This window comes from Eulemur rufifrons, chromosome 28 (assembly GCF_041146395.1).
Source record: "Eulemur rufifrons isolate Redbay chromosome 28, OSU_ERuf_1, whole genome shotgun sequence".
Lineage (NCBI taxonomy): Eukaryota > Metazoa > Chordata > Mammalia > Primates > Lemuridae > Eulemur > Eulemur rufifrons.
This window is the reverse complement of record NC_091010.1, coordinates 55,949,445-55,968,644: the sequence shown is the minus strand read 5'-3', so window position 1 is coordinate 55,968,644 and position 19,200 is coordinate 55,949,445. Positions and strand designations below refer to the sequence as shown.

Sequence of the window (19,200 nt, the reverse complement as noted above, 5' to 3'; positions counted from 1 at the left end):
AAAAGATGCCAAGAGACAACACTGAGGAAGGGAGAAAGAAATGCAGGTGAGCTTGGGGTTGTGAAAGCCAAGGAAAGGCCTTGTTCCTTACACCCTCAGCTAGGACTTGCTCAACAAGCTGTCAGTCCCCAGCGATCTGACATCAGGTTATATAACAGTAGAAAAGCTCTGGATGGGTCTGGGCACGCACAACCTAGTTCATGGTAGGATCCCTGTTCCAGAGAATGAGACACCTTGTTTTCATACCATTCCTACCAGCATCTCAGCTCCACAAGCCATCTTGGACAATATCTCCCAAGAATCAACAGTGAATTTTAGGAACAGAAGATTTTCCTAAAAGATGTATTATCTTCAGACGTGCAATTCTGAGCACAACAAAGACAAGCTTTGATGATGTTGTATAGGGTGGCTTGGCTTGTTAGAAGCTCCGAAATCTTTATCTCTTCATGCCACATTAGGACCTTTGCTTTATCTCAGCCAAACGAGAGGCGTCACTGAGATGCTTCTGATGGTCCTTAGGGCTGTTCACAATGGTTTAGTTACCTGGTTTGGGACACGTGATAGGATTACATTTCTTTACCCACTTGCCATGACTGAGCCTCCCTCGAGGGCTTAGGGAACCTCAGGACTTAAATCACAGAACCTGGCTACACTCCTGAGAGAAAGGAAAAATACCTTCCATTCCTTAAGAATGAGGTAACAGTTGTTTAAAAAAAAAAACAAAAAACATACAAGCTAATTTCTTAATTATCCTGCTCTGCTAGTTTTCCCATCCAGTGCCCTAGTTTCTCTCTAGAATTTGTGCCCTGCCCACAGGCACAGCTGGAAGCTTGGACTCCTGCCTAGCTCCCACCCAGCTTCCTCCCTGGGGGCTTGAGTTTTATCATGTACCCTCTTTGGTAGGAGATGCTGGGAGAGATCTTCCAGAAGCCTGATTGCTTCCTGCTTGGCTCAGGTGTATCTGATAAACATCTTGAGAACCTGTCCCTCTACCCTGCCTTGTCATATGGATCTTTACCATCCCAGTGGCTATCCAAGTCAGATCTGGGCTTGGTGCATTCTTTGGACACAACATCTCGCTATACCTGGTTTTGGTATCTGGAGAAATTTCTTCATCTTCCATTCTGTTGGTTCTGCCCTCCTCACTCTGCCCCTTAGATGAGGCATGCGTTATGCCTGAGCCCAGGAAGTTTACACCATTATAAGCCATGGAGCTTGGCCACAGTTCGGTCTTCTTTAAGACTTGGAAGCAAGTGTCTATGTAAGAGAATATAGCCCAAATATTTTAGCTTGGGAGCAACAACTTGGAACTAAGGAAATAGTTGTCTGTACCTGTCGGCCGGGCCCGCTTTTCTCGGTGCGTTCTGCTTTTTCTAAAAGAAGGCAGAATATTCATTATTTACTGCTCTGAATTGTTCAACTTTGAATTATGATTCCATAAGCCAATATTCCATATGATGGGTAACGCAATTAGCTGTCCAAATGTGGGGCGCAGTTATAGACATTTCCAGCCAGCACCACCCTTACTAGTCTGCTCATCCTTTGATGTCTCTTATTTGAAGCTTAATCTATTGGTTAACTTCCTGATGAAGCAGGTTTCAGTCAAAATGAAGTCCTTATGATTCCACAAATGTGGTAAAAGGGAGTCAGAGGGGTTCCATTCTCTTCTGGCCTAAGGTCCTTTCTAAAAGGCAGAGTCTAAGGTCACTTCCACTGCCATCCGTCAGCATGAATCACAGGCAGGGACTATTTCTAGACTCACTCTCTCTTTTATTTTATTTTTCATATGTTTGAGCAATGAGATTCATGCTCAAAATTAAATATGAAACAGGAATGCATTTACCTGAGAGTAACAAGAGACAGGATTCTAGTGGCTCATGTAGGTAGAGATTTGGGAATCCAGAGGTTGTGGTTGGGTTTGGATATTAAATGACACAGCAAATGGGGGAAAAAGTGAAAAAGAAGCAGTGCCAGCTGTCTGTTCCCTTTTACTAGGGAAAAAAAGCTTATTCAGAAATCTTCAAGTTTGCCTTTCACTTAGTTTGCATTGCCCAGAACTGGATCACATGACCATGTTGGCTGCAGGGACAGTTGCAATATTAGGGAACAAGATTATAATTGGCTTAGCTACCTTGATTCATTCTCTTCTTAAGAGTTGGATAAGAGATCACCCTGAATAAAACTAGAGGGAGGGAATAGATATAGGGACAGGCAGATCCCAGTGACTGCCCCAAATCAACCAGAATTGGGGAAGTGAATTCTGGAAGCCACAGGTCAGTGAACTTGATGCTGATTTTTGAGGCCTTCTGGAAACAGCGATTAAACAGGAGTATTGTAAGTATTCTAGACCGTAAGCTTGAAGGGAGGAGAAATTGTGCTGTCTTGTTCAATGCTGTATCTACAGCAGAGTGCCTGGCATGAAGCAGATGTTTTGTAAATATTTGCTGCATAAATGAATAAACAGAAGGAGCCTGGAGAAAAGTAGATGATCAGAAAAGCATGGCTCCAGTAAGAATAAATCATACCAAACTATTTCCTTTAAAAGTTTTCAATAGAGTGATTGTTATATTTTAGATCAGGGAATGGCATAGATACTTTATCATTCATTCAATTTGGTAAGTCGGAAGACAGTGTCCTCACAATAGCAGAGAAATGCTATTAATATTATACATAGGTGGGTCTATAGCGACTTGAACAAATGCATTCAAGTACGTTTTGATCAATGAATCTGCATCGGTCCGGAGGGAAGCCTTTTGAGCAGGAAGCATGAGTAAGTGGCAAGAATATGGGGTATAGTGTGAGAAAGGCTTAAGTTTAAATCCCTTCTCTACTACCTTTTATTTGGATGATTTTGGCAATGTATTTAATTTCTCTGAGCCTCTTTTTTCTTTTCTGCAAATTAAAGATTATAATATCTTGCAGGATCATCAGGGGGATGAGCCATGTTAACATATTAGCAGGTATGCCAATACGTAGGATGGCAGAAAAAATATTTAAAATTGGAAAATGGACAAACAAAGCAAAATGCGATGTGCACAGAGGCAGTGATTCACTCTTCTTTCAGAGTTGGGCAAGAGATCCCTATCTATTCCCACCCTAAACAAAATTAGAGGGAGGGAAAAGATATCTAGTCCCTATCTAATAATAGAGCTAGAAAAGAAAGAGCTTCTCTGCGGGTACAATGGATGGGACCAGTTTTCTATAGGATCTAATCAGACACCCCTTGTGAAGGTAGGGGATCTGACATCTTGAAATATCATCCTGAAAACAAAAGGCAACTAGTCTGGCCAATGGGAAGGCTGGATTACTATTTATGCAGAATTTATAGTGATGTTACTTTTCTCATTCCTGATATTGATAATGCATATCCTCCCTCTCTTTTTTCCTCATCAGTCTGGTTGGAGGTTTATCCATTTTATTTATTTTCTCAAAGAATCAACTTTCAATGATTTTCTTTATTATTTTTCCATTTTTAAAATTTTGTTTTCATTAATTTCTGCCCTTTATTATTTACTGTTTTTATTTTGCTTATGTTGGTTTTAATTTGTTCTTCTTCCTTAAGGCTGAAGCTGAGATCCCTGATGTGAGACCTTTCTTCTTTTCGGATGTAGGTGTTTTGGTGCTATACATTTCTTTCCAAGTACTGTTCCAGTTACATTCCTCAAATTATGATATGTTGTGTTTTCATTATTGTTTAGTTTACTTTCTAATTTTTGTTTTTATTTCTCGTTTACACCATGGTTTTTTAGAAGTGTGTTAGTTTCCAAATATTTAAGGATTTTCTAGGTACCTTTAAGTTAGTGATTTCTAATTTCCACTGTTGTCAGAGTATATGTTTTATGTGATTTGAATCCTTATAAATGCATTGACTTGTTTTATGGTCCAGAATAGGGTCCATTTTGGCAATCGTTCTGCGTGCACTTGAAAAGACTGTATTCTCCTGTTATTGGGTAGAGTGTTCTGTCAACATCAATTAGGGAAAGTTAGTTGATAGTATGGTACAAGCTTTGTATGTCTTTACTGATTTTCTACCTACTTGTTCCATCAGTTATAAGAGGGGTCTTGAAATTGCTGACTATAATTGTAGATTTTATATTTCTTCCTGCAATTCTGTCAGTTTTTTATTAATATATTTTGAAACTGTATTAGATGCATAAAGGTTTAGAACTGTTTTATCCTCTTGATGGATTGACATCTTTATTATTATGAAATGATCCTCTATATTTCTGGTAATATTCTATTACAATCTACTTTGATATGAATACAGCCACCTATGTTTCTTTTGATTAACATTTGCATAGCATTTTGTTTTCCAACCTTTTACTTTTAACTTGTCTTTAAAGTGGGTTTTTTGTAGGTGGTATGTAGTTGGCTCTTGCTTTTTTCTCCAATATGACAATCTCTGCCTTTTAATTAGGATGATTACTTACATGGTTGAGTTTAAGTCTACCATCTTGCTATGTATTTTCTTTTCTTTCTTTTTTTTTGAGACAGAGTCTTGCTCTGTCACCCCAGGTAGAGTGTGGTGGCATCATCATAGCTCACTGCAACCTCCAACTCCCAGGCTCAAGGGATTCTCCTACCTCAGTCTCACCAGTAGCTGGGACTACAGGCACGAGCCACCATACCCGGGTAATTTTTCTATTTTTAGTAGAGACAGGGTTTCACTCTTGCTCAGGCTGGTCTTGAACTCCTGACCTCAAGTGATCCTCCCACCTTAGCTTCCCAGAGTGCTAGGATTACAGGTGTGAGCAACCATGTCCTGCCACTATGTATTTTCTCTTTATCCCATCTATTTTTCCCTTCTTTGCCTCATTTAATTCCTTCTTTTGGACTCATTGAGCATTTTTTAAATGACTCTACTTATCTTCTTGGATGAGGTAAATTAACTATAACTCTTTGTTTTGCTTTTATAATAATTGATTTAGAAGTAAAAGTGCATATCTTTGACTTATTACAGTTTACCTTCAAGTATATTATACCACTTTATGCTTAGCAGAAGAATCTTGCAACACAATACTTCTCCCTTCCTGGACTTTGTGCTGTTGTTGTCATACATTTTATTTCTATGTGTTATAAACCCCACAAAATATTGTTTCTGTTTTTGCACTAAGCAATCAATTACCTTTAACAAGAATTTTAAAAATAAGAAAAACATTATTTACCTACATATTTGTGGTTTCTTAAGTTCTTAATTCCATTGTGCTGATTCAGATTTCCATCTGGTAGCATTTTCCTTTTGCCTGAAGGACTTTAACATTTCTTAAAGTGTCAGTCTGCTGGTGATGAAGTCTTTCAGTGTTTATATGTCAGAATTATGTCTTTATTTTGTCTTGTTTTGAAATATATATACATATATATAAGAATCCTAGATTACCAGTTTTTCCATTCAGTACTTTAGATGCTGCTCCACCATCTTCTGGTTTACATATTTCTGATGAGAAGTCTGCTGTCATTCTTATCTTTATTCTTTTACAGTAATGTCTTTTTTCTCTCTGACAGCTTTTGAAAGTTTCTCTTTATCACTGGTTTTAGGCATTTTTTTGATTGCGATGTTCCTTGCTATAGTTTTCTTCACGTTTCTACTTAGTCTGTTGAGCTTTATGGATTTGTGTGTTTACAGTTTTTATCAAATTTGGAAAGTTTCCATCCATTATTTCTTCAAATATTTTTTTTTCTGTCCCCCTGATATGTTCTCACCTCAGATTTCTCCTTCTTTTCAGTGAGTCCAATTGCATGTGTCCCAAATTCACTGGTACTCTGTTCATTTTTATTTTTAGTCTTTGTCTTCAAACAGTGTTTCATTTTGGATAGTTTCTATCTCAATGTTTTCAAGTTCTTTAGTTTGTTTTAGTAATGTTTAATTTGCTGTTAATTCTATGTGTATGTGTGTTAAAAATCTTAAATGGTTTTATAATTTCTAGATGTTTGGTTTGGAATTTTTATTTTTAAAAGGTTTTCCACATCTCTACTTAATATGCTCAATCTCTTTCTTCTATTTTTTGAACACATTAAATATAGTTATAATTACTTTCTTAACGTCCTTATCCTCTAATTTTATCATCTATTATTTCTAGGATTCTTTCAATTGATTGAAAGAAATCAATCTACAGATGGATTTTTTTCCTCCTTACTTTCCTGTTTCTTTTTGCATGTCTGATAATATTGATTGGATGCCAGACATTGTAAATTTTACCTTGATGGGTGCTGGATATTTTTGATTTCCTCTAAATATTCTTGTGCTTTCTTCTGGGACACTTTGTTCTTTATTTTTTTATTATTTATTTATTTATTTATTTATTTTTTCTCCCCACACTGGGACACTTTGTTCTTAAAAATAATTTAGTCCTTTTGGGGCTGGCTTTTAAGATTTGTTAGGTAAGACCAGAGTAGCATTTACCCTAGGGCTAATTTTGCTCCCGCTACCGTGGCAAGGCCATTTGAGCCATGAATTATGAGGTTTTCCAGTCTGGGTACCAGGATCAGACACTATTCCTGGTGCTGCATGATCACTGGGTACCTTTCCACTCTGGCTTTTGGGAACAGGGATAATTCCCTGCCCTGTGAAAGCTTTTGTTATTGTTCTCTCTTTTCTCTATATGTGGTTCTTCCTTATCCTTGTGTAGCTTGCTCACATACATGAATACTGGAGTGAGATCTTCTGCAGATTTCCATAGCTGCTCCTTTCCCTGTGTAGCTTTCTCCTTTCTGGTATTCTACTCCAGCTCCAAATTCTTTGGCATCCCTGGTCTCCCAGTTCTGTTAATAACTCTTCAATTCAGGGAGTCTGACTAGCTCTTCCTGGATTCCCCCTCTTAGTGCTGAAGCCTGCCAACTCTTTCTGGGCTGCAAACTGAGGCAATCATAGGGGTCACCTCATTTGGTTTTACTCTCTCGTGGACCACTGTCTAGCACTGCTACACAATGTCCAGTGTCTGAGAGCCATTGCTTGCCTGTTTGTTTTTGTTCTTAGTTGTTTTAGTCAGGGGAGTAAATTCAGTCCTGTTGCTCCACCTTGGCTGGCTAGATTGGATTACCATAAATTATTGTGGTTCTGTTGATAAAACAGATTGTCAAGGGTGTCACTTGTTTCCAAAACAATTCTCATTAAGTAACCTGAAACAGCTGGCATTGTAATCCACATCTCCTGCAATCAACGGGTGTTACAGAAGAATTGCCTACAAATGAACTTTATGTAAGACAATGGAATCTTTCCCTCTGGTTTACATTTTAAAATTCCTGTGATATACTTTAGTTCATTTGTTGTTACTTTCTCTTTAGCTGTGACTTCAAGCCCCAAGACTCTCACCCCTGTTTTCCCCTGGCCCCTTTTGTCTGGGGCCAATCTGTACAATTGGATTGTTTCAAAAGAGGAGAACATTTGCATTTTGGGATGGATTTATAAACAGAAGTAGAAAGTTCAAGAGAAAGAATTCTTGTTTTTCTTACTGTTTCTCACCTTCAATAAGTATTTACTGAGGGCTTACTATAACAAGACACTGTGGTGTTAACTAAGAGACTGAGACAAGTGACTGACATGATGAGTGTGTAAACTTGTAGAAGAGTGACACAATTGAGAAAGAGCCAAGGTGTGGTACTATAGTAAATCTGTGAGATTTCACAGGAGAGTGTGATTGTCAAGGGACAGCGAGATTAGGGGAGGCTTGGAGAACTATTTTAGGAAAGAACTATAGAATTTCAGGGAGTACCATAGCACAATTAGGAGGACGAGTGTGCCCATGGCTTGTCTGGAGACAGTCAGAGAAGTGAGGGTCTCCTGCTGGAAAAGAATGGAAATAGTAGAGGCCTCTCTGTGGAGGTTGTACGTGCCAGGCACAAGCATTTGGCCTATGAAGGTTTTTACAGGGGTGGACGTGCACGAAAATTTGTTTTGAATAGGGGATTAGGGTTAGTATGTGCAGAAGGGACAAGGACTGGTGACAGAGGCTTGAGGGCAGAAGTTATGTCTTAGTCATATTTGTGTTCCCAGATCCTAGCTCATACTTAATGCTTATTGCTTGAATGCACATAAAAGGTTATCTTTTTCCTTCTAAATTGCTAACGCTCTTGATAACCATTGGCCTTGTCAATGGCATGACAAATATTGTGAAAGAACCTCTTCATGCCCAGTGTTATTTTGTTTGAAGGGCTAAAAGTAGACAACTTTAGCCTACCTTCAAGCCTTTTTGGACTCCTTCAAGCCTTTTTTTTTTTAATTTTAATTTTTTAAATTGTAAATTGAAAAATCATAGTTGTATATATTCAGGGTGGGTACCAAACGTTATTGTGATTTATGAATACAATGTGGAATAATTAAATCAAGCTAATTAACATATCCACCACCTCAAATACTTATTTCTTGTGGTGGGAACATTTGAAATGTACTCTTAGCAATTTTGAAATGCACACTACATTATTATACTATATTCACGATGCTATGCAATATATTTCAAAGAAAAAAAACTCCCTTATTTCACCTGTCTAATTGAGGCTTTGTATCCTTCCAAGCCCTATTTGCTTCTCTTTTCATTCCTCATTTTCCTCCTTAAAGGACAGGCACTCAGCCATTGTTACAGAAATTACACAACATGCACACTTGCAATCCCTGTCTCGTCCATCCTTAATAAGTTCTGCATAGTCTTAAACACTCCCAACAGAGCCTGCAGAGATACAAGCTCCCAGATAAAGTGAGTTCGCACAATGCAGGTTTAGGTATACACCTACTCTCACAGGTGCATCGCCTGGCCCAGGCGGCGCAGCCATTCGTTTAGGCACTCACATACCGTCCTTAGCCCCCACAGACACTCCCGTGCACACACTCTAGGTCCACGCACGTGGCACAAGGCCACCAGGCCAGCACCACGCGCCCGACCCTGCCCCGTAGTAGCTGAGGGGCGGCCCGGGCACGTCACTCCGGCGCGCCGGCTGCGTCATCAGGGCGCGCCATTGCAGTAGGCACGGCCCGGGACTTGAAGTGCCGGCAGCAGCCGCAGCCCGAGCCGGAGCTGCAGGGGTGCGAGCCGCAAGGCGGGTGTGGGCTGCGGAAGGCTGCTCCGGCCGGGAGCGCCGGGATAGGTGCGTGGACCGGGAGCGACTCCTGCAAGTTGCTGGGGCCATCGTGTTTCCCTTTTCCCCTTCCCCGAGCTCGGGGGTTTCCCCTGAGTAAAGGGCCAGGCTCGTGCAGGGGTGGGGGTCGGGATTGTTCTCTCCGGGGGAGATCAGGCTGCCGCCGGGGTTCCTCCGGGGAGGAGGGAGCTCTGATGGACTCAGTTCTCCAAGCACCTGTCGGGGCGGGGGCGCCACTAGCCCGCCCGCCCAGGTGCATGGGGGGTTATCGAGGCAGCAGGTGTGCTCTGAGAGCAGCAGATGCTGGGGATAATCCAATGACAGCAGCCACCATTGATTGGACTGAGCACTCACTGTGTGTCACACATTGTGCTAGACGCTTTGTATTTATTATTAAGTCCTCCCCAGCAACCCAGCGGGTAAGAGCTATCATGTGATGCTCATTTTTCAGATGGGGAAACTGAGGCATAGAAGTTCACAATTTGTAAAAAGACATGGTAAGCAGTGGAGGATTTAAATCTCAAAGCTGGCCCTCCTGGCTCTGTCCGTTTCAGGTCCCACAGTCGGCTACCCTCAGCTGGTGCTGCCTGGTGCCTTTGGGAATCTTTCTTTCCTTTTTTTTTTTTTTTTTTTTTTAAAAGAACACTTCTTGACCTTGAGCAAACTCTATGGGGAGGGAGGAGGAGCAAAACGTGGACTTCGCATTGGCACGAGTTCTCTTTTTCCTCTTCTCATCCCCTAATCCCCTTCGTTTTCGCAGGCGGCAGCGGGCTCCCCCTGTTGTATGGACATTCTACACCCGAAACTGACAGCTGAGTGCTGAAGTTTTATTTTGTAACACGGAAGAACTTTCATCCCAGGTGCATTGCTTTACTATTCTCTCCTCTGGCCTTTATGTTAGATTGTTACTTATGTGAAATTGTTAAGGACTTACGTAGTTATGCTGAGGGTAGCAGTTACTGCAGGAAACCCATATGGGGATTGTAAAGAAATCACAATATACCCTCCAAGGAACACTGTTAATTTGGACATGACCTTTCAGGATTTTAAAGGAATAATTTAAGGCCAAGTGAGACATAGCCAAAAGCAAAAATAATTTGAGACTAGAGATTATGTTAGAAAGTCTTTATATTTTAGATTAATATCTATTATAGGAGTTCACTCTTATTTTCCCTTAGGGTAGAAAAATTATTATTATTATTATTTTGAGACAGAGTCTCGCTCTGTTGCCCAGGCTAGGGTGCTGTGGCCTCAGCCTAGCTCACAGCAACCTCAAACTCCTGGGTTCGAGTGATGCTCTTGCCTCAGCCTCCCGAGTAGCTGGGACTACAGGCATGAGCCACAACACTCAGCTAATTTTTTTATTTTTTTTGTAGAGACAGGATCCCTCACTCTTCCTCAGGCTGGTCTCAACTCCTGAGCTCAAGTGATCCTCCCGCCTCTGCCTCCCAGAGTGCTGGGATTACAGGTGTTAGCCACCACACCTGGCCTGAAAAAGGCTTATCGAAAAGGATGAAAACATAACAGATATTTCAAAGTAGCGTACTTTTCTTTTAGAGCATTGTAGATGTATTAAAAGTGCAAATATCATTTAGGGCATCACAAGAAAATTAAAGGTTTAATTCAGTTTAAGTGTGAAACTTTAGGGGTACCCTAGTTGCCTCTGTGTATTTTACATTGCACAAGTATGTATGAGCAAATATTTCCAGTATATAACTTAAAAAATTATCTATTTGTATGCTTCCATATAACATATATTTCATTAAATGCATGCCTTCATTTTTAAGCTGTTCAATTATTAACAAAAATACCTGAAATAAGCTCTTACTTACACTTGCAAATGACTATTCATAGCTGTTTTGTTTGGAAAGCATAAGGATACAAATGTTGTATTCTTACATATTTAGGAAGTCTTAGGATACAAATGTTGGGTTTTTTGTTTTTTTTCCATCAAGGCAGCCTGAGTTCATATAAACACATCAAAGCCACTTTTTACACTGTGACTTAACAGGGTAGAAGTCTACCAGTAGTTCCTTTGATATTCCATTATAGAGCAAAATTATGTAGAAGTCAGAATTTTAAGTTTTGGTATGTACTCTCTGGATTTCTCGTGAACTGAAATGACATATATTTTTTATAGCACATGATTTGGGAGTTACACTTGGTGACATGGATGAATCTGCAGTGACCCTTGGCACAATAGATGTTTCTTGTCTACCAAATTCATCAGAATACAGTGTTGGTCGATGTAAGCACACAAGTGAGGAATGGGTAAGTTTAAGATAAGTGTTAAAAGCATTCAACCTAAAAATATTCATTTCAGTGTTGTTTATGAAGGTAGAAATGCTGGCAGCAACATAATGCCAACTAGAGGTTAATAGCTGCAGAAACTGCCTCTGTTAGAAGGTGTGTTTCTTAAGTGTAATAATGTTTTTAAACATTTTATGGTATCATTTTAATTAGGAAGCAAAAAACTGGGTAGAAAATGTAGTTACGGTGATTATGTTAAAAAGCAAAGACATTTTTGCATAGAAAAAAACCCCTAGTAGTTTTGGGTGGTGTAAGAGATTGTGTTTTCCTTTCTCTTGGTATCCATTTCCCATAATTAAAGAGCATGAATTTTATAATGGAAGTAAACTTTTAAAAAATTAAAATAGGAAATTATAGTATAAATTCAATCCAAATAACATGGATTTTTCTTGTGTTGTTTTCCCTGTTTCAATATAACACAGTATGTTTTAAATGTTTCAATATGACACAATATGTTTTAAATGTTAAACTGTACAAAAGTAAATTGTGTAACTAAAATGTTTGTACCCCTGTAATATTCTGAAATACAAAAAAAAGAGAAAAAGATGAAATACTCTTCTCTGTAAAAAAGACAAAAAAAAATTATCTCAAACACTATCTGCTTTATATAAAAATGGTATTATTGCACTTAGTTTTGAGAACATTATATCTGTGAAATTTGAGCAACTGATGAGTTAAGAAAAATTTTTTAGAGCGGAAGAGCAAGGTTTGACCCTACTTCAGTCTGGCTGTAATTTAAATTCCAGGCTTTAAACTGTCTTGATAAGATAAAGGGATTTTGTATGTTTACCTTATTTTTATTTAAAGTAAAATATTTTAAGCTGTAGTGTAACAACTTGCTCACTATATAAGGCCTCTAGCGTTCTATTGTGGAAGTGTGTGATTTAAAAGGGAGTAAAGTTAACTGTTAGCACAGGGATCCAGGAGCCTGAACTTAATCCTCTTGCTCTGTCAGAAGTCCATTTGACCTTTGACCTTCTACAACTTAGTTTAAACCTTTGCACCTTAGTTTTAAAACCTTTGCTGCCTTTAGTATGTAGCAATCATTATTAGCTATTACTATTCTTAAATGCTCAACTTTTGCTTATGTGCCAAGCTTTTTTCCAAGTGTTGGCCATGGAGGGAACACTTAAATGAAAACCACTATGTGAGACACACATAGATACACTTCCAAAAGAAAAATATGCCATAGGTTTCTCTTCTATCTGAAATATCTTAGTTTTAGAGATCAAGTAGACAAGTCTGATTCTCTTGCCATTTATACACTGTTTTTTCCTTAACATTTATTAGGGTGAGTGTGGTTTTGGACCTACCATCTTCAGATCTGCCACTTTAAAATGGAAAGAAAGCCTAATGAGCAGGAAAAGGCCATTTGTTGGAAGATGTTGTTATTCCTGCACTCCCCAGAGCTGGGTGAGAACATTACTGCTTGTTGACCTTTCATAAACAGTGAAATATGTGACATAGATTTCCAACTTTGTGTGAATTTGTAGTATGTAGTTTTGTTCCCCCTTTCCCCTCCTTTACTCTGAAAGAATATAGCAGGTAGTCTTTTTTTTTTTTTTTTTGATACAGTCTCACTCCATGGCCCAGAGTAGAGTGCCATGTTGTCAGCCTAGTTCACAGCAACCTCAAACTCCTGGGGTCAAGTGATCCTCCTGCCTCAGCCTCCTTAGTAGCTGGGAGTATAGGTGCACGTCACCATGTCCGGCTAATTTTTTGTTTCTACTTTTAGTTGCTTGGCTAATTTTTCTCTTTTTAGTAGAGACAGGGTCTGGCTCTTGCTCAGGCTGGTCTTGAACTCCTGAGCTCAAGAATCCTCCCACTTCGGCGTCCCAGAGTGCTGCTAGGGTTACAGGAGTGAGCCACCATGCCCAGAGCAGGTAGTATTAATGGACTTAATTCACTTTTAGAACTGAGGCCCATGTTTATAAACCAAATATTCCAAATAAAGATGTCAACTCAATTTTTCTTTTCATTCATTTATTCAGTAAATATTGGTCCCACAATCGATACTTTCTTAGTATCAATTGATAGTTCTTTTGTAGTTTTAATATGATTTTAGCAGGATAGTAGATCTTACTTTCAGTTAACTCTTCGAAAGAGTTGGTGGGAACTTTTGTGTACCTTCTGGGTGTTGAAGTTTAGCACTTAAAATTAAAATCCTAGCAAGATGAGAGAGAGAGAGAGAGAGAGAGAGAGAGAGTAGTTCAAAATAAGAAGTTAAAGCTGTGACTTTACTCTTAGCTTTTGCTAAATTTCTGTTCCTGGGGTGTTTTGACTTTGTGATAGTGAAGGATGGTCACTGAAATGTCCATGTTAAATGAGGATTTAAGAATGAGAGTGTATGGGTTTGTTATTTGTATTTTGGTGAAGAAACACAAGCCTTGCAGTATCTTCCATATTATGGTGTAGTTAGTATTTAAGAGAGTTGATTAGGTGAGAGGTATGCTTCTGACGGCCATGGGAGTGAGGGATGAATGAGCACAGGAATGTCGAATTTCATGTGGCTGTGTCCTAAGGCAGTAGAGTTACCTTTTAAAAGGTATATCTGGATGTTAAACTCTCCCTGAGATGGACTAGTTACTAGGATGTAGAAATTCTGCCATTGAAGTGCTTGGCATTTATAGAGGTTGCTTAAAACCCGTGTGAATAGTTAACTGTACTGTGTGAATTTTTTACTCTTGGTTGGCTTGGCAGGAAGTAGAATTCTGAGTCTGATACAAAGGGATTTTTTAACATGGGAGAAAATATAGTGGAATCCAAGCAGTTTATGTTAAATGTTCAGGTCTGCTCAAGAACGTTTTTGTCATTAATACTGCTTCTCTTAAACCACAAGTGCCTTGTTGCGAGAATTTGGTATTAATAAAATTGAAGGATTGTGGAAATTTCTAGTCTAGGAGTAAGGCCAGTTCAGATTAATAGGTTAGCAGAAATAAATATTTAATTAGAAGGTCATGTGGCTTTTCTTTTTAGATCTGGCATCTCATCTAATTCTAATTTTTGGATGCTTATCAAAATAATACCTTAACTACAATGTATTCTTAAGTCAGAGGACATAGAAAATTATGTGGTGATTGTGATGGTTTGGAGTGATAGATAGAGTAACAGATAATTGATTTTTGCTTAAATATAGTACCTGATGAAGCTGAACTTGATTTTGAATTTCTTCCATGGCATGTTCATTAAAATAATTTGTTTCCACTGGGTATGATGGCTCATGCCTGTAATCCCAGCACTTTGGGAGGCTGAGGCTGGAGAATCACTTGAGGCTAGGAATTTGAGACCAGCCAAAACAATCCTGTTGCTACAAAAAAAAAAAATTTGTTTAAAAATAGTTTTATAGTAACTTTTTGATATTTGTTATCCTTTCTCTGAAATCCTATTTTCCTTTTCTTTAAGGAGATTTCACTTAAGTATTTTTACATTAGGCTGGGCGCAATGGCTCATGCCTGTAATCCTAGCACTCTGGGAGGACAAGTTGGGAGGATTGCTTGAGCTCAGGAGCTCAAGACGAGCCTGAGCAAGAGCGAGACCCTGTCTCTACCAAAAACAGAAAAATTAGCCGAGCAACTAAAAATAGAAACAAAAAATTAGCCAGGCGTGGTGGCCAGCACCTGTAGTCCCAGCTACTCAGGAGGCTGAGGCAGGAGGATCGCTTGAGCCCAGGAGTTTGAGGTTGCTGTGAGCTAGGCTGATGCCACGGCACTCTACTCAGGGCAACGGAGTGAGACTCTGTCTCCAGAAAAAAAAAAAAAAAGAATTTTTACATCTTTTGTTGAGGATACATTATATTTTTTCCAGCATGTATTTGTGGAACAGTTACCTTTTGCCCACATGGATAAAGCTATAGATTTTCTCTGTTCTCTGCATTATCCTTCAAGATCACCTGTAAAGAGGGGGACCTGTACCTTTTCTCATTAAGTGGACAGTTATTTTAGGGGAATAGAAAGACCATACTCTTTGGAGCAAGATCTGAGATGGACTCCTAAACCCCTGTCAGCCTCAATTTTCTCACCTATAGAATGAGGATAATTCTTATGTGTCAGGATTATTGGAAGATTTAGTAATTTAACAATAATTACATGGTACTTAGCATAGTCTTTTTGTATTTTGGGAATACTGAAATCTCTGACAGTTCTATAGCTTCAGCTCCTTCACTGTGGAGATGAGGAGTGGGGTGGGAAGAGGAGAAGCACTATTTCCTCTGATTTTTTTTTTTAAATCTCTTTCCTCCTCAATTTCCTTCATATATTTCCTTTGATTTTAAGGTTTTAAGGATGAATTTTGAGTTTATAACTTTCTTAGAAGGCTGAAAAGTATTTTTCAACGAAGTGTATTTTTTCTTCATCACTTAGATTTTTGAAGCAATGCCTAACTTTATGCTTGAATTTTAAAAGTCGTTGAGAACTAATAATGTGAGATCGTCACCATCAATCCAGTTGTGTATTTATGTCTACATTTACTTTGTTTTATATAGGATAAATTTTTCAACCCCAGTATTCCGTCTCTGGGTTTGCGGAATGTTATTTATATCAATGAAACTCACACAAGGTAAAAAGAAATTTCTTCTGCTTCTAATAAATCTAAAAAAGAAGACTCCATGATAATCAATTAACACACTTTAAGATGAATTTCTTTATGTTTTTGACAGTTAATAGAATATGAGCTTCTGCATAAGAGGCTTTATCTAAAAATTGGAAGCAGTACAGCCACCAGAGAGACCTATTATTATTGTTACCACGCTGTAATTATAAATATTTTCATGGGAGTGTAGATGTCACTTGTAGTGCTCTTTGACTTATTCATATACTGATTTTGCATATGAAGTGTGTCAAAATGTGGAAAATATTTATCTGAAGGGACATGCAGGTTTCAGTGTCTTAGGATCTATTATGACTATTTTATACTTGAAAAAAGTATGCCCGATTAAAATCTGCCTAAAATCTAATACCTAAGGGTATTAGAAGGTATTTTTCTCTATTGAGCAAATGTTCTTTGATTTATTATTCACCCAAGACTTTTCTTAGAATTCTTACTTCCAAATTCCAGGCATATGGGGATGGACTAGTAGGTACCAGAGTGAGAGAAAAGGGCCTTTGTTTTATCTGAATCCAGGCTAGGGGACAAGAAAGGAGGGTTGTAAGGCTGTGGGAATGTCTGTGAGGCAGGAGAAGCAGTAGCCAAAAATGCTGCCAGTCCTTGTAATTCGGAGAGTAGATGCCTGGAGTGGGCAAGCGGGTAGGCTCAGCTGATGAGAAATACTTGAAATTCTATGAAAAATTGATCTAAGAAGTCAAATACTTAAAGCTGAAACTTTTCTGTTACTTCTCATAATTTGATGATGAGATCACATATGACAATGATAATGCCTGCATATGTGGTAAATTTTTTTAACAAAGAACTAAAGTCAAAGACATGGGACATATTTTTCTCAATCCCAGGCTACTGTTCTCTCTCTCTTTTCATTTTAAAGGAGAGAGATGAGACTCTGGTCCATTGATTTTTTTTTTTTTTTTCCTTTTCTTGGTTGATGTGATTAAGATCCTAAGAAAGAGGATCTCCTAGAGTCTCTTCTTTGTGTAAGTAGACGTTTTATATACAAAGCCAAAAGGTTTGTTTGTTCCTGTCAGTTAGAGGCAGTTAAGAGAAAGAGCATTTGCTGTATTGACTAGGCCATGTGAAACTATTCCATGAAATAAGCTTCCTGTGTAGCTGTCTAGCCCTCCTACGTGATATATGAAGCAAAGCCTAAATATTTCTACTCACTCATGCTCACACATACACACACTCATAAAAACAATGCTTTCAGTCAATTGCAAAGGGATTTCATAGAGAACTTGGACTTTGTACATTACAGTAATACTTCTGAAAATGTTCGCTGAAGGAATTAACACAACATATTCGGCACATTTTTAGAAGATTGAGATAAAAGAAAGGAGGAAGAAAAAGAGAATGGCAGGAAGGAGAGATGAAGGAACAGGTGATTCATAAACAGCTCTTTCTTAAATTAGTTTTTGTCAGTTGAGGGCTTTTTGGATCTTTTCAGAGTTAGGGGATTTATATTTGAAATCTGCTACTGTCTATATCATTATGGAGGAAATGACAATGCAGCATTATGTAAGCATTACAAATGGTTTCAAATCATTACGTAATGAAGGCTTGTATCATTCTTATTTCTTATTCTGAACTCCATCTCTCTATCCCCTCATTTAAACACCACATAGTCACTCTCACTGACAGGAGTACATCTTATCCCTTAGGTATATTAAAAGTGTGAAGAAGAAAAAAAGAACTTCTGGCTTTGTGAGCCCAAAGTACAAATATTTAGATCATAGACCAATTATGCTTGACTTCTCTCAAATGATCAGCCTTGTCAATTCAATTGGAGAGTGAGTGATTATCTAGGAAAAAAACTATAATAATAAAATAATTAGTCCTTCATGGTAAGGAAAGACTTCCAAATTTATCTTTTTATAGCCCATAGCTATAACTCTAAGCTATGTAGCTTATTTATATCTAATATATATATACCATTCAACATATTTGCCTTTTTAATGATATTAATAAAGTCAGGTGTTTTGTTTCTTTTGTTTTTATAGTAGGGTTATTCTTCATCACAGTTAGCACTATTGAAGCATTAATACACAAATTCCAAGTTTTACTTTTAGCTGAGAGTACATGTAAGAAATTATGAATAAAATTGGCTGCACAGCATCCTGAACTACTAAGGATGATATGCTATGGGAGAACCCTAAATCTTAGGAATAGATGACATTAAGCTTTGTTTTTATGGGCAGAAAACCAGTGTTTAATGTAAGCAACTTGTTTTAGGTGTGCCTAGGGTACTTCTCTGCTAACTCGTTTTCACGTTGCAGGCACCGGGGATGGCTTGCGAGACGCCTTTCGTATGTTCTTTTTGTTCAGGAGCGAGATGCCCATAAGGGCATGTTTGCCACCAATGTGGTCGAAAACGTGCTGAATAGCAGTAGGTGAGGGCTGGGCACTGGGGTGACGGTGGGCAGAGGCAGGGGTGGGTGGTGGGAGTGGGAGGGGGAGTAATTCCCTTTAGTAACTTGTAGTTTGTCTGGGACCCTGTCTCAGTAAGTGTTTGCATTTCCACACATTAAAGCTCCAAAGGAAACCAAGGAAAGGCAGGGGAACAGATGGTTTTGGTGAACTGTGCCCTGTGGGAATAGCAGTCTTGTTTTATGGATTAATATTGAATGAGTTTCTAAAACATGAGTGGTTTAAGGGGGTTTAACCTCATCCTTTCTCCCATAAATTGAGTGGAAGATTTATGAAACTGGATTAAATTTTTCCTTTCACTGTTTTTTGCTCTATGCTGTGATGTTTTGATCTTGAACTGTGTCTTTTTAAAATTACTGGTTTGATTTGAAAAAAATTTATAAATATTTATGTCTCTCTTTGATCCCACCCAGAGAGTTTTATATATAATTCTACTAATGGGGTCACAATAAAATCAATAGTAAATTAGGTCTTCAAAAAAAAAAATTGTCACACATTACTTTGGCAGTGGGCTTTTTGATACTTCTGAATTATATGCCTAAGGGGATAACCTTATTTTTCTTTCTTCTGCTACAGTTCAACTTTGTGTTCCTCACAGCATAACTGAAACATAGAAATTCACATAGTTGACACCCAGTGAATTTGAATTAAATTCTTGAGTCTGCTGTCCAGATTCCTCAGAGATTCATTGATTTAGGAATATAATATCCTTAATATTTAATAGACAGCCAGAAAGAGCACTTCTAACTTGAGCTCATTCTCTCATCACATATTAAAGAGAATGTGCATTTTGTT

General features: G+C 38.4%; 1 protein-coding gene across 5 annotated transcripts in view; it reads left to right on the top strand.

Moving 5' to 3' along the window:
* The window catches only part of GPAM (glycerol-3-phosphate acyltransferase, mitochondrial), a 59,418-nt gene that overhangs the window by 19,198 nt on the left and 21,020 nt on the right, over nucleotides 1-19,200 (top strand). For 2 of the 5 annotated variants that reach the window (XR_011231659.1, XM_069460629.1), the window contains exons 2-6: nucleotides 9,827-9,926; nucleotides 11,207-11,337; nucleotides 12,667-12,789; nucleotides 15,857-15,930; nucleotides 18,255-18,368. Coding sequence is in view for 4 of the 5 variants with exons in the window: in XM_069460629.1 (XP_069316730.1) it covers nucleotides 11,236-11,337; nucleotides 12,667-12,789; nucleotides 15,857-15,930; nucleotides 18,255-18,368 (413 nt within the window). In the remaining variant the exon portion in view is untranslated. Of the gene's footprint in view, nucleotides 1-4,544; nucleotides 4,633-8,830; nucleotides 9,014-9,826; nucleotides 9,927-11,206; nucleotides 11,338-12,666; nucleotides 12,790-15,856; nucleotides 15,931-18,254; nucleotides 18,369-19,200 lie in introns of those variants that run through there. The other 3 variants (XM_069460632.1, XM_069460631.1, XM_069460630.1) reach the window with 3 other exon arrangements.